At 44.2% G+C, this 23,424-nt stretch overlaps 1 protein-coding gene across 5 annotated transcripts in view; it reads right to left on the bottom strand.

The window, feature by feature from the left end:
* The window catches only part of LOC117438219 (ras GTPase-activating protein 1-like), a 167,211-nt gene that overhangs the window by 85,292 nt on the left and 58,495 nt on the right, over positions 1 to 23,424 (bottom strand). For all 5 annotated transcript variants that reach the window (XM_034073721.1, XM_034073720.1, XM_034073718.1 and 2 more), the window contains exons 3-4: positions 12,502 to 12,637; positions 11,482 to 11,552 (exon numbers count right to left, since the gene is read on the bottom strand). In XM_034073721.1, coding sequence (XP_033929612.1) covers positions 11,482 to 11,552; positions 12,502 to 12,637 — 207 coding nt within the window. The remainder of the gene's footprint in view (positions 1 to 11,481; positions 11,553 to 12,501; positions 12,638 to 23,424) is intronic.

Consider the following 23,424-nt stretch of genomic DNA (forward strand, 5'->3'; position numbering starts at 1 on the left):
CATCTAAAAGGCTACAAGTGTCATTTAGCATCAGCTTGCAGTTTTAAGGTGCATTGCAAGATTTCTAACAACAGTTGATTATTAAAGCTAATATACACACACTTGCAATCATATAATCATAGAATGGTTTGGGCTGGAAAGAACTTATGATGATCTAGTTCCAACCCCTGGCCAAGTGCAGGGAAACCTCCCACTAGACCATGTCACCCAAGGCCCTGTCCAATCTCACTGCTAGGGATGGAGCATTTACCACTTTTTTGGGCAACCTGTTCCAGTGCCTCACAACCCTCACAGTTAAGAACTTCTTTCTTATACGTAACCTGAACTTCCTGTTTAAGTTTTAACCCATGGCCCCCTGTCCTGTCACTACAGTCCCTGATGAAGAGTCCCTCTCTGGCATCCTTGTAGGCCCCCTTCTCCAGGAAAAACAGCCCAAATTTTCTCATGCCATCTTTGTATGGGAAGTGCTCCAGGCCCCTTGTCATCTTCATGGCACTCCTTTGGACTTGCTCCAAAAGCTCCATGTCCTTCTTACATTGGGGACACCAGAACTGCACACAGTACTCGAAGTGGGGTCTCACAAGAGCAGAGTAGAGCAGCAGTATCACCTCCTTCAACCTGCTGGTCACACTTCTCTTGTTGCAGCTCAGTATACAGTTGGCTTTCTGGGCTGTGAGCACACACTGCTGGCTCATGTTAAGTTTTTCATCAACCAGCATCCCCAAGTCCTCTGCAGGGCTACTCTGAATCACTTCTCCGTCCAACCTGTAGCTGTGCCTAGGATTGTCCTGATCCAGGTGTAGGACCTCGCACTTTGCATTGTTGAACTTCCTTGGCCCAAGCATGTCAAGGTCCCTCTATATGGCAACCCTTCCCTCCAGTGTGCCAACTGAGCCACAGTTTAGTGTTGTCAGTAAACGTGCTGAGAGCGCACTCAACAAAGATGTTGAACAGGATCAGTCCCAACACCAACCCCTGAGGGACACCACTCTTCACCAGCCTCTACATGTACAATGAGCAGTGTACTGCAACAATCTGCATGTGGCCATCCAGCCAATTCTTTATTCACTTGGTGGTCCATCCATTAAATTTATGTCTCTCCAGTTTAGACAAGGATGTGCAAGGCAATGTCAAATGCCTTGCATACAGGTATATGATGTCAACTGCTCTGCCCCTATCCATTAGTTCTGTAGCCCCTTTATAGAAGGCCACCAAATTAGTCAGGCAAGATTTCCCCTTAGTGAAGCCATGTTGGTTGTTACCAACCACCTCTTTTTTTTCATGTCCTTTAGCATGCTTTCCAGGAGAATCTGCTCCATGATCCTGCCAGGCAGAGTCGATACTGGTCTGTAGTTTCCTGGGTCTTCCATTTTCCTCCTCTTGAAAATGGGGGTTTGTGAGAGACTGATCTGAAATCAGACTCCACTGTCCATAGTCTCAAAGATTGGTATGAGATGGGAATGAGATGAGAAGCTGAGATGGGACTTCACTGTTCACTGCCTGAGGGATGAGTGGGAAAGAGCTGAGATAAGACTCTTCCAATCATTGCCTGGAAGACTGGTGTGAGGAATTGGAATGCAACTCCATCATTGTTTTAGAGATGGGTGGGAGGAGTTGAGTAAGACTCTTCCATCCATTGCCTGGGAGAAGGGAGTGAGGAGTTGAATTGGGACTCCACTCTCTGTTGCCTGAGGGATGAATGGGAAAGAGCTAAGACTCTTCTGTCCATTACCTGGAGGACTGGTGTGAGAAATTTCTGTCCATTATCCCAAGAATTGCTGCAGACAGGCAGTTGAAAAGCTGGCTGCAAGACCATTGAAAATGGTCCAGCAGGAAGAGATGACACGAAGAACACAGGTACTCCCCCCAACTCATTATAAAAGGGGAGTAAGACATCCCCAAAATGGGTACCTTCAATGGGAAGACTCCAGAAGAACACCTCCACGAGGACACCCACCTCCAACAGACTCTTGGGGGACACTCTGCTCTGGTACCGACTATAAAACCTGAAGAACTCCCACCACCACCAACGATGACAACGGATCCCTGGGACACTGCTTGATCAATGGTGATGACTATCTCTCTCTTTCTCTGCACCCCAAATCCTTCCTTCATTTTCTACCTTTTTTCCAATCTGTCCTAATGCTATCCCTTTTATTACAATTATTTCCCTTTTGTATAATAACTGTCTTTTTGTAATTTGTAATAAACTTACTAATCGATTATGGTACTTGACTTCGTTTGTGTCTTTATTTCACTCTTGGGATCACGAATTGAAAACAGGGTCTGCCACTGGGGTTTTCTCCAATCGGATCCTGACACGGTTATATTTCCCTTTTTCCAGTCATCAAGAACTTCACCTGACTGCCATGATTTTTCAAATATAATGGACAGTGGTTTAGCAACTTCATCCACCAGTTTCCTCAGGTCCCATGGATGAATTTCATCACATCCCATGGACTTGTGCACATTCAAGTTCCTAAGATGATCTCAAACCTGATCCTCTTCAACAGAAGGCCTAAGGCCTTCATTCTCACAGTCCCTGAATCTGCCTTCGAAGACTTGAGTGGCGTGGTCAGAGCACTTGCTGGTGAAAGCGGAGGCAAGGAAGTAATTGAGAACCTCAGCCTTCTCCAAATCCAGGTTAGCTAGTTCTCCCAGCTGCTTCTGGAGAGGGCCCACATTATCCCTAGTCTGACTTTTGTTTGTGACATACCTATAGAAGCCCTTCCTATTACCCTTAACAACCTAGCCAGACTCAATTCTTTCTGGGCCTTAGGTTTCCTGACTGCTCTGGGTTCAGCCATGCCATCCCTCCAACAGATATCAGAGTGGCTGAAGCCCTCCACGTGGACAAGGGCTTGAAAGCACCAGGCTCCTAAGTCATCAAATACCTAAACCAACACACACACACAGACATATATATACATGTTGAGACAAGGAGGCACAAAAGCACAAAATGTAATCAGTTCTAAGTAATGTTAAGTTTGATGGCTTTGTAATGGAAAATTGCTGCAGTACCTGAAATTAGTTGACATGGTTTCAGGTCCTTAGGACCTTAGTACAAAAGGTGTAAGAAAAGCAGAATGGAAAACAGGACCTGGGGATGGGGAGTATCTGAGACCAGCTGATAGCCAGGATGGGAGCACTTAAACTAATTGATAAGTAGAAGGACAAGATGATTGCTATATCTGTAATGTTCATTAAGCTGGAAAAAGTAAATGACCCTTACAGACCACCATCACATTTTTGTATGCATGCGGGAAACTTTCTGGAAAATGATGTAATATGCCCAGCGACCATATAAGGATAGCCTGTATAGCAATACGGGGACACACGTTAGGAGGAGCTATCCCCTGTGTCTCCCGGTGCCGCAATAAAGAATACCTGCTTGTCAACTTGAAACTCTGTTGTCGAGTTTGTTCTTGGAGTTTTCTCCAAATCAATGTACATATATTTGTATATAAATATTTATATATAAAAGGATCCTGGTAAAATTTACCTCAGGTTCAGTGAAAATATTCACATCAGTTTTCTCAGCATTCCTCAACAGTCTTGACTATTAGTAAACAGAAGTAACAGGTAAACAGTCCTATTTCATAAACTTGAGATTTTACGGACTCTGAGAGGCATCCCACTGAGGGAGATACCCTGTCACAGCCTGTTGAGGTCCAGGAGAGCACTGAGGCTCTCTCTCTTGTGACCACTATTTACAGGGTCATAAGATAATTGGCTTTAGTTATCAGTGAATTTCCATGCTGGCCTCAGTTCTGTGTCGGTTCTACCAGTTGCACAACACTTATGTTCCAGGTTGTCATTGAGTGACTGATCATCCCAACAGAGTTCCTGGTTCTGTCAGATAGTACCCAACATTCCAGATCTCTGTGTGATGCTCCCCGCCTTTGCCAGACAACCATAGTTCTTGGTACAGCTAGGGAGCTCTCAGTCATCCACCTCCTTGCACCAGTGCAAAGGCTGGGGCCTAACAGGAATTCCTGGGGAAGCAGAGAGTTCCAGGAAAGGGGGAGAGGGATGCACCACCACAATTGCTGGTCACAATACTGATTTATCTATTCTCATCATTAGTTTCTTCGATCTGTGCTGTGCTCTCATTTTTGCTGTACAAGACTGGGTTTGGCTTTGCAGTTTCTGTGTTCTGCAATGCTTAGCAGTGTTTTGCCTGGGAGTATTATTACTTTGAGCTTTATTTGGTATTTGGGCTCTGTACTAATGCCATTACTGTACTTCAGGAATCATCTCATGAAAACACTTCCTCTGAGAGGTTTTATTGTTGAGTAAATACAGAATGGCACTTTCACCACCTTCTTCCATGTTTTCTCCCTTGTTACAATAATTCTTCAGCATCTTGAACATCCTTGGGAAAACAAAATGTGGCATTTCTTTGGAATACTGTTTTAGCTTTTTCCAAGTTTAACCAACTATTTAGGAATATCACCCAGGCCCCTGAGGCAGTCTGGTTATGGGTGTCAAGGCATGTGGGAGAACATGGGCAGGTATGTAGAAAGGTTGTCATCTCCAGTGGCCTGGGACTTCATTCATTCCCAGATCCTGACGAAGCAATAGAATATTTGAAAATAAAGATGCTCTGGCTATTCCAGAGGGGCACATCTTATCGCACTGTGCTGGGGCCTGGCCTGCACCTACCAAACAATGCTCTGTACTATTCAGCACCATCAAGGAGAAAGGAAGGCCTCTAGATCTGAAAACATACCAATAGACACTGTGGCTAAACCAGAAACCCAGCCACCTCCATAATTAAAAAGAAACAATGGAAGCAGAAATCAACTTGTTTAGTAAGGGATGAAGCTTCTCCTAAGAGGAAGCAGAAGAAAGAATCAAAAGAGACAACCTGTTCTGCAAAGCAGTCACAAGAGCAGGAGGGGGAATGGACTGAAGTCATAAAGGAGAATGAAACCACCTGAACCCTATCTTTAAGTGAAGCGTGAGATATGCAAAGCTGTCAACTAGGCAAGCAAATTATCAGCTGGTTGCTCCAGTGCTGGGATACTGGGGCAAACAGTCAGGAATTAGAGGGTAAGAAAGCCGTACAACTGGAATCCCTTGATAGCGATTAAGGCCACTGACAAAGGGATTGGAAAATGGGCAGGAGTCCTCAGCCTTTGGAGGCAACTCCTGTCAAGTGTGAAGGATAGGTATCCCTTCAAGGAAGGTCTTGCAAATTCCTGAAACAAGTGGACCACCACTGAGCACTGAGAGAGGCATCCAGTATCAGAGGGAATTAGCCATGACAGGGACAATCTATAGCAGGTATCCAAAAACCCAGATGAAATCCAGTGCATGCAGTCCATGTGGCAAAAGTCTATATCGAGTGCACCAATATCATACACCAATACCCTGGTGATAATGAGCTGGGGGGACATGGAAGCACCAAATGTGGATGGATTGGCCAGATAACTCAGAACTTGAAGAGAATCTCGCTTCCTCCCTACAGGCCTGCATCTCAGCTGTGGAGAAACTGTCCCAACAGTTGTCCCAGACACCAAATAATGATAGGACTTCCTTACTCATATTGACCAATGTCTTGACTATTAAGAGTCATCCTTTCTGTTCAAGGGAGAGGGTTACCAGTGGCACACACCACATGCCACCCTGTGGTTCTATCTGCATGAAATGGGATGGTAAAACTACCTGGAGACTAGAAGCTAGATTACAGGAACTGCAAGAAAAAACAACCAAAAGGCATCCATCGAGGAAAATCACTGCTCTAGTACTTGTTGGTGTTTAGTTGCTGGTTGGGGTTAAACCACAAGCTCAAGGTCATATGAAAAGTTTTCACTGGAGAACAGGGGGAATTCTTGATCAAGTCATGATGCATCAGGGATACAGGCAATAGCTATGTGGTACTGAAGCTCATCAACTACTAGTTCAGAGACAGGACACCTGACCCAACCAAGCCAAAGGGGTATTCCATGCCACAGCATGGAACAGTATATAAAGTGGGGGAAGTTACCTGGAAGGGACTGATTACTGCTTGAGTCAGGCTGGGTATCAGTCAGTGGGTGGCAATTGCATTGTGCATAGAATCACAGAACCAAATACTTAGGGTTGGAAAGGACCTTAAGATCATCTAGTTCCAATCCCCCTGCCATGGGCAGGGACACCTAACCCTAGACCATATCACCCAAGTCTCTGTCCAACCTGGCCTTGAACACCGCCAGGGATGGAGCATTCTCAAACTCCTTGTGCAACCTGTTCCATTGCCTTATCACCCTCACAGAACTACTTCCTTATATCAAACCTGAACTTCCCCTGTCTTGATCTGAAGCCATTACCCCTTGTCCTATCACTACAGTCCCTGATAAAGTCCTTCTTCAGCATCCTTGTAGGCATCCTTCAGATACTGGAAGGCTGCTATGAGGTCTCCATGCACCTTCTGTTCTCCAGGCTGAACAGCCCCAACTTTCTCAGCCTGTCTTCAGACAGGAGGTGCTTCAGCCCCCTTATCATCCTCATGGCAATCCTCTGGACTTTCCTGTTTGTTGTCCACTGGACACTGCTGTTTGTTGTTAAACTATTCTTATCTCAATCTGTGGGGTTTACATTCTTTTGATTCTCCTCCCCATCCTGCCTAGGGAGGGAAGAAAAGGGAGTGTGAGCAAGCGACTGCCTGGTACTGAGTTACCAGCTGGACTTAAACCACAATAGATGGTCATGAGAGCATCTATACCCCACCCTCCACAGACTTAATTGAATTCGCTGGCTGATTTCACCTGGAATTAAATCCCCTTGAAGTACACACCAGACTTCCCCATCTTCACAGCCTGTTTAATTTGTTCAAAGGCTTGTTGTTCCTCAGGGCCCCAATTGAAATTCTTCTTCCAGGTCACGTGATAGAGAGGGCTTACAATCAGACTGTAGTTTGGGATGTTGTCGTGGTTTAAACTAAATCTGCACACTCCTTTGTTTCCCCTCCCCCCCTCCACCTTCCCACTCCCGGAGGGATGGGAAGGAGAGCCGGAGGAATACAACTCCCATGGATTGAGGTAAAATCAGTCCAACAATTAAGGTATAACACAAATCACTACTGCTACCACTAACAAATCAATGTTAGAGGAAATAAACAGGGAGAGAGAATACGATACCACCCGCCAGCACAGCCCGGAAGAGAGAGCTCACCCCTCCCCTCCCGGCCAGCTTATAGTTCCCTCTCCGAGCCCAGCCTGGAGTGTTAACCCCTTCCCTTTTGGCCAGCTTCCAGTCCCCTCCCTGAGCAGGACGTGCTGTGGTACGGAATACCTCCCCGACTAGCCCAGACCAGGCGCCCTATCTCTCCCTCCTCCCTGGCAGAGCATGAGCTACTGCTGAACCCATGACAGATGTACATTCTCAAGAACCGCACAACACTTAAAAAAGCTTGTGTTTCTTTCTTATTAGTTGGTGGAGACATTGCTGTTATTTTTTTGATCACATCTGTGGGGTCTGCCAATGTCCATCCCTACATGTTATTCCCAAAAAATTATCTACTATGCAGGTCCCTTAACCTTATTCTAATGGCAAAACCAGCTTTCATGAGGATTTGGATTTTTATTCCCTTTCTCAAAAAATTCCTCTGCTGTATGGCCCCATACGATGTCGTCAATGTATTGCAGGTGTTCTGGAGCTTGCCCATGTTCCAGTGCAGTCTGGATCAATCCATGGCAGATGGCAGGGCTGTGTTTCCACCCCTGGGGCAGTTGATTACAGGTGCATTGGATACCTCTCCAAGTGAAAACAAACTGTGGTCTGCACTCTGCTGCCAAAGGAATTGAGAAAAATGCATTGGCAATAGCAATTGTGGCATCCTACTTGGCTGCCTTTGACTCCAGTTCATATTGAAGTTTGAGCATGTCTGGTAGGACGACACTCACTTGTGGTGTGACCTCATTTAGGCCATGATAATCTACTGTTAGTCTCCCCTCTCCATTAGACTTTTACAATGGCCATATGGGTCTATTAAAGGGTGAGTGGGTCCTGCTGATCACTCCCTGCCTCTCCAGTCTACGGATCAGATTATGGATGGGAATCAGGGAGTCTCAGTTGGTGTGATATTTCCCCCGGTACACTGTTCTGGTTACGGTTGGTACATGTTCTTTGATCTTCAGCAGCCCCACAACAGAAGGATCTTCAGAGAGAGCAGCTGCATAATTTCCTCCATCTCCAAGTCAGCAATACCAAAAGCCCATTGGTACCCTTTTGGGTCTTTGAAGTACCCTCTCCTGAGATTCATGGAGCCTCTGGACCATTCACAATGGGGTGCTTTTGCCGTGTCTTCTACATGATGCTGATGGTAAAACCACAGGTACCCTTCTTGGGTACTTTCTATACCTTCCCTCTTGAGCAACTGTTAATAGCTGACTGTTAATAGCCTCTATTTCTTACTGTTAATAGCTGTCACATTGGTCTGTTTAAGTGGGGAGTTGGATATATCCTGTTTCAGTTGCTGGAACTCCCTGGACATTTTTTCCATAGCAGGTGTCCTATCTCTGCTCCCTTCTGGCTTCTTGTGCTTCCTCACTGGCAGAGCATGAGACTCTAAAGGTCCTTGATCAGCTTAAGTGCTAATGAGCAACAACTAAAACATTGGTGTGTTATCAGCATTATTCTCCGACTAAAGCCAAAGAGAATATTATAGTATGAGATTATAGTATATTAATTTCACCTAAACCAGAATACATTGTCCCAAATTTGCTATGAACCTAAGTATTTTATCATGCAGATATCAGAATCCTATCCCAGCACACATAACTTTACATTTTAGCAGTGTCTTTAAAGATATAGAAAAGGTATAATTTCCTACAATTCTTGTTACCATAACAGAATAATTAAATTATTTTTCTCCTAAGTTGGTAGGTGCAATTAGGCATTTACTGGACTTGATGGATCCAACTATGCATAAGAATAGAAATAAGCCATAATTGCAATACACAATTAGGTAGTTTCCTCCTGTCTTACCACCTACTTGTATACTTAGAAGATATTCTCAAAGGTGTATATCCTCACAGTGTTTTTTAAAGAGGTCAGAATAGACTGGACATGCAACCTTGGGATAAACTTCCACCCCAATGAGGATATAAAGCTGTCATATTCCTTTCTCTACAATCTTAGGCTAATTGGGTTCTATCAAGAACCCAATTCCCAATTCATAATTCATTCTTGCTCCATTTCAAAGACAGAGGTTTTAAGCACAAGCAACAGAATGAGTGACAGAACATTAAAGGTAAAGTTGTTTCTTTTTTTTCCTTATTTGAAGGAAGAAATTGGCCGGGAAGCTAGGGACCAGATTAGGAAAGTTAAGGCCCAGATATAATTAAATCTGGCAAGGGATGTGAAAGATAACAAGAAAGGATTCTATAATTACACTGAAAATAAAAGACAGACTATGGACAACATGGGCCCTCTCTGGAACCTATCAGGAGGACTGGCTGTCCTGGATTTGAAGAAGGCTGAGGTTCTTAATGACTTCCTTGCCTTTGTTTCACCGGCAAGTGCTCTGACTCCCCCACCCAAGTCTCAGAAAGCAGATGCAGGAAGAGTGAGAATGAAAACCTTAGGCCCACTGTAGGAGAGGATATGATTCGAGACCATATAAAAAAACCTGAATGTGCACAAGGCCATGGGACCTGATAAAATCTATCTGCAGGTCCTGAAGGAGCTGGTGAATGAAGTTGTCATTGTCCATCATATTTGAAAAATTATATTATTCAGGTGAAGTTCCCAATGACTGGAAAAAGGGAAATATAACCCCCATTTTCAAGAAGGGAAAAATGGATGACCAAGGGAACTACAGACCAGTCAGTCTCACCTCTGTGCCTGGCAAAATCTTGGAGCAGATTCTCCTGGAAAGCATGCTAAGGCACATGAAAAACAACGAGGTGCTTAGTGACAGCCAACATGGCTTCACTAAAGGGAAATCCTTCCTGACCAATTTGGTGGCCTTCTATAATGGGGCTATGGAACTGATGGACAGGGGTAGAGCAGGTGACATCATCTACCTGGACTTGTACAAAGCATTTGACACTGTCCTGCATGACATCCTTGTCTCTAAATTGGAGAGACATCAATTTGATAGGTGGACCACTCAGTGGATAAAGAACTGCATGGATGGCTGCACGCAAAGAGTTGTAGTCAACAGCTCAATGCCCAGTTGGAAAATAGTAACGTGTGGTGTCCATCAGGGACTGGTCTTGTTTAAAATCTTTGTTAGCGACGTGAACAGTGGGATTGAGTAAGCCCTCAGCAAGCTTGCTGACAACACTAACTTATGTGGTTCGGTTGATACACTGGAGGGAAGGAATGCCATCCAGAGGGACCTTGACATGCTTGTGAGGTGGGCTGATGCCAACCTCATGAAGTTTAACCATGCCAAGTACAAGGTCCTACACCTGGGTCGGGGCAATCCCAGGCACAGCTACAGGTTGGGTGAAGAAGCTATTCAGAGCAGCCCTGCACAGAAGGACTTGGGGGTGTTGGTTTATGAGAAACTTCACATGAGCCAGCAGTGTGTGCTCACAGCCCAGAAAGCCAACCATATCCTGGGCTGCAGCAAAAGGAACGTGTCCAGCAGGTCAATGGAGAAGATCTTGCCCCTCTACACTGCTCTTGTGAGACCTCACTTGGAGTACTGTGTACAGTTCTGGTGTCCTCAACATAAAAAGGACATGGAACAGTTAGAACAAGTCCAGAGGAGGGCTACGAGGATGATCAGGGGACTGGAGCACCTCCCATATGAAGACAGGCTGAGAAAATTGGGCCAGGGGTAATGGGTTCAAACTTAAACAGGGGAAGTTTAGATTTAGATAAGGAATAAGTTCTTAACTGCGAGGGTGGTGAGGCACTGGATTGGGTTGTCCAAGGAAGATGTGAATGCTCCATCTGTGGATTTGTTCAAGGCCAGGTTGGACAGAGCCTTGGACAACATGGTTTAGTGTGAGGTGTCTCTGCCCACGGCAGGGGGGTTGGAACTAGATTATTTTAAGGTCCCTTCCAACCCTAACTGTTCTGCAATTCTATGATTCTAAGACACTAAAAATACTGTTATTCATTTTATCAGAGTAAATTTTCACATTCTCTTTGTAGTGGTCAAGATAGGTTTTGCTTGAACTATTTATCTGTTACTAGCTACTTCTGCAGGCAAATCCAGAGCCAATGTATTTCAAACCCTTACGAGACATTTTCATATAGAATTCTTTCATGCATAAACTTACATTTTTCTCAAAGTGGGAAAGCCTTTGAAATTAGCAATGTTCTACTTCTAGACTAAGTTTCATAGTTCTAGCCATTAAACATAACTCTTTTTACAATTAATACAAACAGTATACCCAAAATAAAAATGTTATTGCTATATCGGGGGGGGCGCGGAAGGGAAAAAAACGCAAGCATAGTGAACATGTACTAAAAGAATTAGTATTTATAAATACTCCAAGAATTTCACAACTGCTTCTACCTCTTATTAAAACATACCTTATTTCATCAGTTTCTGGCACTTTGGTGTAAGGTAGAATTGCTCGAACTCTTCTTCTATCCTCCACAGGCTACAATTTTAAAGAGTGCATAGATATTAATTTTACCTTTCAATCTAGTTTAGACTTCCCCCAACATTATGGTATTCTGAGGCAAAAGACTGGTAATAGCCATTGTATCCCTTTGCTATATTTAAGTTTTTAAGGGTCAAAAAAAGTAAGAGCTGGAAATACTTTATTCCTGAAGTTATCTACAAAAGCTTTTGTTTTGTTTCTAGACTTCTGCCATTATCTGTCACATTTTCTCCAAAAATCAAATTGCCAATAATGTCATTCTCATGAAAGAGTACTTTAAAACTTTCTTCCATTTAGTGGAAATTTATGAAAGTTTAGCATTCAGAAACATTTTTATTGGGGGGGTGGGGGGGATGGTGGTTTGAGTTTTTTTGGTTGTTTTTTTTGTTTGTTTGTTTTTCTTGGGTTTTTTTTAGTTGGGTTTTTGTTGGGATTTTTTGTTAGTTTGTTTTAATTACTGATACTGTCTTAAGAATGGTCAGTTGAAAGAAACCCAGCTTTCAGTAGCTTTGGTTATTTCCAGGATGCTTATTTTGAAATCTTTGCTACAAAATGGTAATATTATTTTGAAATATTTTATTAAGTCAGTATAAAACCATAGGGCTAACTACATTACAATGATGATCTTTACTAGCCAAGAACCACACATTTTCTGGTTTATCTCAGTTTAAATACAGTGTTATTACTATATTTGGAGACATCTGCATTACCTGGTATATAGCTTTCTCATTAAAGGTTTTAATTTAAAAATACCTATTTTTTAATATTACTTTCTATCAGCAACAACATGCTTATATATTTCTTATATTTCACCATACATTAAGACAGCTCTAGAATTAGTGGAAGATGTCTACAATGTTTTTTTCATAGAACACTATCAAAATCAAATGCAAGATTAATGATGTTAATATTTAAGTAAATGACATTTAAAAAATTTACTACTTACCTCTGGAGGTGCTACTGGAAAGAATAGTTTTTCCCCCTTTAGCAAACAAGACACATGACTGTAATAACCAATTAAGTCCGAGAGTGATGCAAAGCGACGTCCACCAATGTAATAGTCTCCACACATGGCAATAATCCTATTAATAAAGAAAAGGAAGCTTGACAGAAGAAAATCTTTTGCTACAAAACATTTGTGTGTTATTTTGTTGGGCTTGTGATTTTTTTATATAAAGGATAATGTTGAGTTTTTAAAGCAGGCTATGTTCAACAAAATGCAATATTACAAACTCACTCATATACACACACCCTCTCCCCTTAACTAATGAATAAATATCTGAAGACTGCAAAGAGATGTAGTTTAGAAAAAAAGTAAGCAAATTTGCTAGAACTAGATGAAATTAAACACAAAAATGTAATTACCAGCATCCTGGATAAATTACATACTACATTAATACTTCTATCATGCAGCACACAGCTTATATGTTAGGCCTATATAAACTTGGCAAAATATCAATACATTTTGATAATAAATAACTGCATTTAATTATGCAGTCCAGAATACTAAAATACTTTCAAAAATTACTTTTCAACAGTTAGTCTGGTATCAATGCTAAAAATAAGAAAGAACTTTGTAATAATAATGTACTCAATTTTAAAGCCTGCTAATAAATAGGAAAAATACTTAAAAATTAGCATTTCAATAGTTCAACACAAAATTAAATTCTTAGAAAACTGCTCATCTTAATAAATTATGTAGTTGGGGGGTGTTGTAAGTTTGTTTTGGGGTTGGGCTTTTTTGAAGGGTGATGGTGCATATTTTAGTCCTCAGATTTGTGAACACATTTTGTCATAAAAACAAAAAGGTAAATACCATGTCTGTTCATATTTCTATGCAACACAAGTTGCATAGAAATAGTTAGAAATATTTGATTTAAATAAGAGAATTAACATTTTGTCCTGGGTTTAGAAGTAGCAGTTGTTTTTATGATAACTTACTTACCGGCCTGTTCTTATCTCAACCCGTGGGGTTTAAATTATTTTGATTCTCCCATGCCTCTGGGAGTGGGGGAAGGAAGAAGGGGGGGAGTGAGTGAACAGCTGCATGGTTCTGAGTTACCAGCTGGGCTTAAACCATGACAGTTCTTTCTGGTGCCCAATATGGGGCACAAAGTGTTGAAATAAAGACATCTGACTGGAGTGTGTCTAATCGTATTTGTGATAAGCATTAATTGTTTCAGATTAATAGTCACTCATCACAATGCTAATTTATGTGCTATCAGAGTTGTTGTGCTTGGTCTAGGAGTTTCAGCATGTCATACCTTATTTACAGACGGTATTTGCTGTTTCAGTGTTTATCGGCTGGGGGACCTGGGCTAAGGTTATTGTTTCATTGTATTTCATGGTAATGACTTGCAATACAGTAGACTTTAGAGAAGAGATTCAGAGCAGCCCTGCACAGAAGGACTTGGCGGTGTTGGTCGATAAGAAAATGAACATGAGGCAGCAGTGTGTACTCACAGCCCAGAAAGTCAACCATATCCTGGGCTGCATCAAAAGGAGCGTGACCAGCAGGTCAAAGGAGATGATCCTGCCACTCTGCTCTCGTGAGACCTCACTTGGAGTATTGTATGCAGTTCTGGTGTCCTCAACATAAAAGGGACATGGTACTGTTAGAACAAGTCCAGAGGAGGGCCATGAGGATGATCAGGGGACCAGAGCACCTCCCGTATGAAGACAAGCTGAGAAAGTTGGGGCTGTTCAGCCTGGAGAAGAGAAAGCTGCGTGGAGACCTCATAGCAGCCTTCCAGTATCTGAAGGGAGCCTATAAGGATGCTGGGAAGGGACTCTTCAGTAGGGACTGTAATGATAGGACAAGGGGTAACGGATTGAAACTTAAACAGCAGAGGTTTAGATTGGATATAAGGAAGAAATTCTTTACTGTTAGTGTGGTGAGGTACTGGAATGTGTTGCCCAGGGAGGTAGTGAATGCTCCATCCCTGGCAGTGTTCAAGACCAGGTTGGATGAAGCCTTGGGTGATATGGTTTAGTGTGAGGTGTCCCTGCCCATGGCAGGGGGGTTGGAACTAGATGATCTTAAGGTCCTTTCCAATCCTAACTATTCTATGATTCTAGACTCATTGATCATGGAACTTCGATGGTATGCTTTTTCAGCATGGGCATCACCACTATACTTTGGGAGACATATAATGGAATTTTTTAACAATTACACAACTTTCTTTTTCCTTCTTTTCTGAGGGTCAACCTATGTAGGAGATATTCCCTCACACCCTCTGCTACCCCACCATGCTATTTACAGTGTGAGAAGATTCTGGAAAAGTTAAAGATATTGAATATCCTTTCAGTGACCTTGAAATCAATCTCCTACTTTTGCTGAGAACCAGTTTGTCGCTGTTTTGCCTATGGCGTGACCACCCTGAGAATGTCCAATCTTGTATGATCTTAGAAGCTAATCAGTGTCCTCCAGCTTGGGTCTTGCCTAAGTTTAAATAATGATATAGGAGGATCAGCAATAGATTTTCCCTGAGTCTGGACAGTCATGAGTGGCAGGGTTTGTGTGTCAGAATGGGCAAGTATCTAGTCCACTGGGTCCCTACAGTGCTTTGGAAGCATCGGAGATGGAAGACAGCTGTATGGAGTTCTCTTTAACAAGCTGCAGAAACTGCTGAAGGAGAGGGTGAGTCGAGTCAGTTTGCCTAGGTGAAAGCCATCCAGCTGGCCTTGGACATTGCTGAATGAGAAAAGTTGCCAGTACTTTATACTGAGTCACGGATGGTGGCAAATGCCCTGTGGAGGTTGTTGCAGAAATGGAAGCAGAACAACTGGCAAAGCAGGGGGAAACCCATCTGGGCTGCTGCACTGTGACAAGATGTGAAGGTGGAAGGTATGCCACGTAGATGTTCATGCACCCAAGAGTCGGGCTTCTGAGGAACACCAGAACAACCAAAAAGTGAATAAAGCTGCTAAGACTGAAATGGCTCAGATGGATTTAGATTGGCAACATAAGGGTGAAATATTTTTGGCCCGGTGGGCCCATGACACTTCAGGCCATCAGGGCAGAGACACAACGTAAAAATGGGCCCGTGATCAAGGGGTGGACTTAACAATGGATGCTATTGCCCAGATTATTCGTGAGTGTAAAACATGCTGCAGTTAAGCAAGCCAAGCAGTTAATGCCTCTTTGGAATGGAGGACGATGGCTGAAGTACAAATACAAATGGGGAGGCCTGGCAGACTGATTATATCACTCCCAGCAAAGTGCCAAGGCAAGTGCTATGTGCTTACCATGGTGGAAGCAACCACCGGATGGCTGGAAACATGCACTGTGCCCCATGCCACTGCCCGGAACACTATCCTGGGCCTTGAGAAACAGATTTTGTGGCGACATGGCACCCCAGAGAGAATTGAGTCAGACAATGAGACTCATTTCTGGAATAACCTTATAGACACTTGGGCCAAAGAGCATGGCATTGAGTGGGTATATCACATCCCCCACCATGCACCAGCCTCTGGGAAAAATGAATGGTACAGTGGTCTGTTAAAAACTACACTGAGAGAAATGGGTGGTGGGACTTTCAAACATTGGGATACACTTTTACCAAAAGACACCTGATTGGTCAAAACCAGAGGATCTGCCAACAGAGCTGGCCCAGCCCAGTCAGAACTTTTACATACTGTAGAAGGGGATAAAGTTCCTGTGTTGCACATAAAGAATTTGCTGGGGAAGACAGTCTGTGTTATTCCTGCTTCAGGTAAAGGCAAACCCACTCACGGGATTGCTTTTGCTCAGTGTCATGGTTTGAGCATGTTTTGAGGGTGTTTTTGTTCAAGGTTTTTTCCAGCCAGGTGGAGGAGGGGAGTCCGGGAGGAAGGAGAGACAGGACACCTGACCCAGGCTAGCCAAAGAGGTATTCCATACCATAGCACGTGATGCCCAGGAGGCATACTGGGAAAGAGAAGGCTGGAGGGGTGGAGCTCTGGAGAAAAATGGAGGAGGGAGCACATGGTGCTCGGCCAGGCAGGGTGGAGTGAGTTATGGGTCGGTGGCTGGTGGGGTGTTGTATTCTTTTCACTTGCTGTTTGCTGTATCATTATTATTTGTAGTAGTAAATGGCAGTAGGGGTTTTGTGTTATGCCTTAGCAATTAAACCGTTCTTATCTCAATCCGTGGGGGCTACATTCTTTGGATTCTCCTTCCTAACTCTCCGGGAGTTGGGGGACTTGGTTTAAACCACGACATTTTTTGGCGCCCAACGTGGGGCCCGAGGGTTTGAGATAAGAACAGATCTGAGCGGATTTATGGTCTCTTGTCACAGTGCTGATTTATTGGCTCTTAGGGGTTTTTCTCTGGATCTCGCTGTTTCGGGATTTTGCCGGGTACTTTGTGTATGGATTGGATGTGTTTGTGTTTGTCAGTCATGAGGCTTGGGCTAAAGCTTTTGTTTCACTGTACTTTGTGTCGGAGGCTTGTAATACGGTGGGGCTCCGGCAGCAGGGGGGGATGGACGTGGCCGTGGACTTGGACTTGTACCAGGCCGTCCCACTGCTCTTCGCCGTCCTTGTCTTTATCCTCGTCGTCGTCTGTGTGGAGCTGCATGAAGCCAGGAAGGAGCGGCCCCGGGAGCTGCCGGCAGCTGAGGCTGCCAGGGAGAGCGGCACGGGGAGCCAAACGGCTGTGGCAGAGCAGCGGGAGCAGGCGGGGGAGGAGCGGAGCAGGGCGGTAGCTGAGCAGCGGGATCAGGCAGCCGGGGGGATGAGTCCTGCGGCCGTTCCCGACCCTCCGACGGCCGAGAGTGTCCCCCGGAAGTCGCCCGCCGACCCCCAACAGGATGCAGGAGACCACGCAGCACTTCCCAGCAAGGCAGAGGAGGAACCGAGTCCTGCCGCCGTTCCGAACCCCGCAGTGGCCGAGAAAATTCCCCGGCAGTCACCCGCCGAGCCCCAGCAGGATGCAGGAGACCACGCAGCATTTCCCAGCAAGGCAGAGAAGGAAGATCTGGACTCGGGAGAAGAGAAGCTGGTGGTGGGAGAACTGGCAAGCACGGCAGCTACATCAGCCCCAGTGACAAGTGCAGCAGCATCATCTGAGAGTTCTGATGGTTTTGAATGGTTTTTGGGTGCCCTTGGGATCTGCCTGCTAATTGTAATGGTGGTAGGCATGGTGGCACACACACAGAGTGTGTTCCATCCACAACCATTTTGTCCGATCCCAAAAGTTAAGCAGAGTCAGGTTTGGGTCTTGTCTAAGTTTAGACAAGTACATAGGAGCACCAGTAGACTGTTCCCAAGGCTGGACAGTCATGAGTGGCAGGGCATGTGGGACAGTATGGCCAGGTATCTGATCCACTGGGCCCCTCCAGTGCTTTGGAAGCATTGGAGGTGGAAGGCAGCTGTATGGAGTCCCCAGCAGCAAGCTGTAGAACTACTGAAGGGGACGGTGAATGATTTTGAGCCTGGTGGGCTCAGATACTTCAGGCCATCATTCCAGAGATGCAACATAGAGATGTCTCATGATCGAGGGGTGGACTTAAGAGAGATTGTGTATTGGAAATGTGAGATCTGGGCATGACGTGAATGGTATGGAATAAGGGGTGGATAATGTCATGGTTTGAGCATGTTTTGAGGGTGTTTTTGTTCAAGGTTTTTTCCAGCCAGGTGGAGGAGGGGAGTCCGGGAGGAAGGAGAGACAGGACGCCTGACCCAGGCTAGCCAAAGAGGTATTCCATACCATAGCACATGATGCCCAGGAGGCATACTGGGAAAGAGAAGGCTGGAGGGGTGGAGCTCTGGAGAAAAATGGAGGAGGGAGCACATGGTGCTCGGCCAGGCAGGGTGGAGTGAGTTATGGGTCGGTGGCTGGTGGGGTGTTGTATTCTTTTCACTTGCTGTTTGCTGTATCATTATTATTTGTAGTAGTAAATGGCAGTAGGGGTTTTGTGTTATGCCTTAGCAATTAAACCGTTCTTATCTCAATCCGTGGGGGCTACATTCTTTGGATTCTCCTTCCTAACTCTCCGGGAGTTGGGGGACTTGGTTTAAACCACGACACTCAGGGACCCGGATATACTTGGTGGGTAATGCGGGAAGATGGAGAAGTCCAATGTGTACCTCAAGGGGATTTGATTTTAGGGGAAAACAGCCAATGAACTCAATTGTATACTGTTGCCTGCTATGTAGCACTTTCATAGCCCACCAACTAGATGTCTTCAGGTCACCAGTGACTGGCCCTGACTTCCCTCTGAGCATCATCCCAACAAAGAATGAACTTTGCTGAAACCAGATAAGCTCTGCAGTGACCAGGCAAGTTCTGTGGTGTCATCAGCAGGCAACAATCCAACACTGCAAACCATCTCTCCTGCTCTGAAAGACTGTTACAAGAGATGGAGCCCAACATCATGGACCAGATGAACTCAGCAGCTGTTCTTACCTCAACCTGTGGGAGTTATATTCTTTCGATTATCTTCCCATCACTCCAGGAGGAGCGGGAGGAAAAAAGGGGGAAGTGAGCAAGTGGCTACGTGGTTTTGAGTTGCCGGCTGGGCTTAAACCTCAACACAGTTTTTAAAACATTTGTATTGCACAAGAATCATTTGTAAAAGGAAAAAAGTACAAAGGTTGAAAAAATATTTTTAACCAGACAGCCCAAAGAAACAATCATTTATGTAAATTGAAGGCATCAAGATGACCTGAATTTTTCCAACAATGCTGAAGTTGGATAGCAGTCCTGAGTAATAACACTGCTTTAAAAATGTGAAGACCTATCTGGAAAAGCAACTTGGAGAAGTGAGAAAGCACTCCCAGTGGGACTGAACTTTTCCTGTAGTTATACATAAGAAAAAAGTGAACAAGACATTTGATATGCTTAAAGACTATATTTTTTTGTAAAAATTATGAAATTTACTGTTTTATGAAACCTGCAGAATGCTAAAACCAGTTTCCAATAAATTATGTAGTAAATTGGAAAAACATAATTTACACCATATACGTAAATTGCCATGTCTTTTAAACACCTCCAGGGATGGTGACTCAACCATTTCCCTGGGCAGTCTGTTCTAATGATTAACAACACTTTTAGCAAAGACATTTTTCCTAATATCCAATCAATACCTCCCCTTGTGCAACTTGAGGCCTTTTCCTCTTGTCCTATCACTTGGGAAAAGAGACTGACATCCACCTTGCTACAAATCCTCTCAAGCAGTTGTAGAGAGCAAGGTCTCTCCTCAGATGCCTTTCCTCCAGGCTAAACAACCCCAGATCCCTCAGTCACTCCTCATAAGACTTATTCTCTAGACCCTCCACCAGCTTCATTGCTCTTTCTTGGAAACATTCCAGCACATCAATGTCTTTCTTGTAGTGAGTGGCTCAAAACTGAACACAGTATTTGAGGTGCAGTCTCACCCATGCCACTCACTTTCCTAGCCCTGCTGGCCACACTATTTTTGATACAAGCCAGGATGCTATTGGCCTTCTTAGCTACCTGGACACACTGCTGGCTCATATTCAGCCAGCTGTTAACCAACACCCCCAGGTCCTTTTCTGCCAGGCAGCTTTCCAGCCACTCTTCATAGAATCATAGAATGATTTCGGTTGATAAAGACTTTAAAGATCATCTAGTTCCAACCCCCGTGCTACAGGCAGGGACATCTTCCACTACACATGGTTGCTCAAAGCCCCATTCAACCTGGACTTGAACACTTCCATGGATAGGCCACCCACAGCTTCTCTGGGCAACCTGTTCCAACGTCACACCACCCTCACAGTGAGGAATTTTTCCCAGTATCTAATCTACATCTACCCTCTTTCAGCTTAAAGCCATTCCCCCTTGTACTATCACCGCATGCCCTTGTAAAAACTCCCTCTCCAAATTTCTTGTAGGCCCACTTTAGGTATTGGAAGGCTACTATAATGTCTCCCCAGAGCCTACTTGTCTCTAGGCTGAACAAGCCCAACTCTCAGCCTGTCTGCATAGGAGAGGTGCTCCAGCCCTCTGATAATCTTCGTGGTGCTCCTCTGGACTTGCTCCAACAGGTCCATGTCAAGTCCTTCCCCAAAACTGTAGTGTTGCACGGGGTTGCTTTGGCCCAAGTGCAGGACCCAGCTCTTAGCCTTGTTGAACTTCATACCATTGGCCACAGCCCATCGATCCAGCCTGTCCAGATCCCTCTGCAGAGCCTTCCTTCCCTCCAGTGAATCAAGACTCCTGCCCAACTTGGTGTCACCTGCAAACTTACTGAGAGTACACTCAATCCCTCTGACTAGATCATTGATAAAGATATTAACCAGAACTGGCCCAAATACTGAGCCCTGAGGAACACCATTTGTGACTGGCTGCCAACTGGATTTAACTCCATTCACCATAAGTCTTCGGACTCAGCCATACAGACAGTTTTTTAACCAGCAAAGAGCACACTTACCCAAGCCATAAGCAGACAGTTTCTTCAAGAGAATGCTGTGGGAAATGCTGTCAAAGGCTTTACTAAAGTCCAGGTAGACATCATCCACAGCCTCTCCCTCACCCACTGAGCAAGTCACCTTGTCATACAAGGATATCAGGTTAGTTAAGCAAGACCTGCCTTTCATAAACCCATGCTGACTGGGCCTCATCACCTGATTATCCTGTACCTGCCGTGTGATGGCACTCAAGATGAACTCCTCCATAATCCTCCCCAGCACAGAGGTCAGACTGACGGGCCCATAGTTTTCCAGATACTCCTTCTGGCCCTTCTTGTATATGTGCATAAAATTTGCTAACCTCCAGTAAACTGGAATCTCCCCGGTTAGCCAGGACAGCTGATAATCAATTGAAAGTGGCTTGGTGAGCACTACTGCCAAAGAAGGAAGTCATATGACATAACTTCAGAAAGTGAAGTCAAAGAATATATAACATCAAAGATCAGTGAAGATAAAAATATACAATAAAAATAAAGAAATTGAGATAAACTATTAGTAAACAAAACAAATTTCACTTAAAGAAAAACAACATCTAACATCATAGCACATATTCTGGAAAATTAATAAAAATTATCTTAAAGTTATTTCAAAACAAATTACAGGACAAAAGGTTAAACATGTCTGACTAAATATTTACTTAGCATTTTACTTCTTTGCATAGCTTGTGAACAATTAAAAATAAAAAGAGCATATTTTATATCTGTAGTTGTTTTCTTAGGATCAGGTTCGAGATCATCTTAAGAACCTGAACGTACACAAGTCCATAGGACCTGATGAAATCCATCTGCGGGTCCTGAAGGATCTGGCAAATGAAGTTGTCATTGTCCATCATATTTGAAAAATTATATTATTCAGGTGAAGTTCCCAATGACTGGAAAAAGGGAAATATAACCCCCATTTTCAAGAAGGGAAAAATGGATGACCAAGGGAACTACAGACCAGTCAGTCTCACCTCTGTGCCTGGCAAAATCTTGGAGCAGATTCTCCTGGAAAGCATGCTAAGGCACATGAAAAACAATGAGGTGCTTGGTGACAGCCAGCATGGCTTCAATAAGGGGAAATCCTTCCTGACCAATTTGGTGGCCTTCTATAATGGGGCTACGGAACTGATGAACAGGGGTAGAGCAGGTGACATCATCTACCTGGACTTGTACAAAGCATTCAAAGCTGTCCCATACAACATCCTTGTCTCTAAACTGTAGAGACATTAATTTTATAGATGGACCACTCAGTGGATAAAGAATTGGCTGGAGAGTGGTACGCAAAGAGTTGTGTTCATCGGTTCAATGTCCAATTGGAGACCAGTAACGAGTAGTGTCCCTCAGGGATTGGTGTTGGGATCAATCTTGTTCAACATCTTTGTGGGCAATGTGAACAGTGGGATTGAGTGAGCCCTCAGCAAATTTGCCGACAACACTAACTTATGTAATTTGGTTGATATGCTGGAGGGAAGGGATGCCATCCAGAGGGACTGTGACATGCTTAAGAAGTGGTCCGTTACCAGTCTCATGAAGTTCAGCCAAATCAAGTGCAAGGTCCTACACCTGGATCGGGGCAATCCCAGAAACAGCTACAGGTTGGGCAGTGAAGAATCATAGAGTAGTTCAGGTTGGAAAGGACCATAGAATCATCTAGTTCCAACCCCCCTGCCATAGGCAGGGACACCACTGTCCTAGTGTCAGCTGTAACATTTTTCTCCTTCCTAATAGCTGCTGCAGTGCTGTGATTTTGACTTTAGTCTGAGAACAATGCTGACATCACACAGATGATTTTATTTGTTGCTAAGTAATGCTTACTCTGATCAAGGACTTTCTCAGTCTCATGCTCTGCCAGGGAGGAGGGGCATAAGAACCTGGGAGGAAGCAGAGGCAGGACACCTGACCCAAACTAGCCAAAGGGGTATTCCATACCACAGCACATCATGCCAAGTATATAACCTGGGAGGAGTTACCCGTAAGGGCCAGATCTCTGCTCCAATCTGGCTGGGTGTCAGTTGGCAGGTGGCAAGCAACTGTATTCTGCATTACTTGTGTTTATTGTTTTCATTTTATTTTCCATTTTTAGTTTTATATTCTCTCCCCTTGCTATTTCCCTTATCATTATTATTGGTGGTAGTAGTAGTAGTTTTGTATGGTACCGTTCTTCTCTCAACCCATTGGATTTACATTCTTTCAATTCTCCTCTTGATCCCTCCAAGAGTGGGGGGGGGGGAAGAAAGGGAAAGTGAGTGAGCAGCTGTGTGGTTCTGAGTTACCAGCTGGGCTTAAACTTAACTTAAAAGAAGTTCTTTACCGTAAAGGTGGAGAGGCACTGGAACAGGTTGGCCAAAGAAGCTATGAATGCTCCATCCCTGGCAGTGTTCAAAGACGGGCTGGTCAGTCTTGGGCAACATGGTCTAGCGTTTTGTGTCCCTGCCCATGGCAGGGGGGTTGGAACTACATAATTTTAAGGTCTT

This window comes from Melopsittacus undulatus, assembly GCF_012275295.1.
Source record: "Melopsittacus undulatus isolate bMelUnd1 chromosome W unlocalized genomic scaffold, bMelUnd1.mat.Z SUPER_W_unloc_2, whole genome shotgun sequence".
Taxonomy (NCBI): domain Eukaryota; kingdom Metazoa; phylum Chordata; class Aves; order Psittaciformes; family Psittaculidae; genus Melopsittacus; species Melopsittacus undulatus.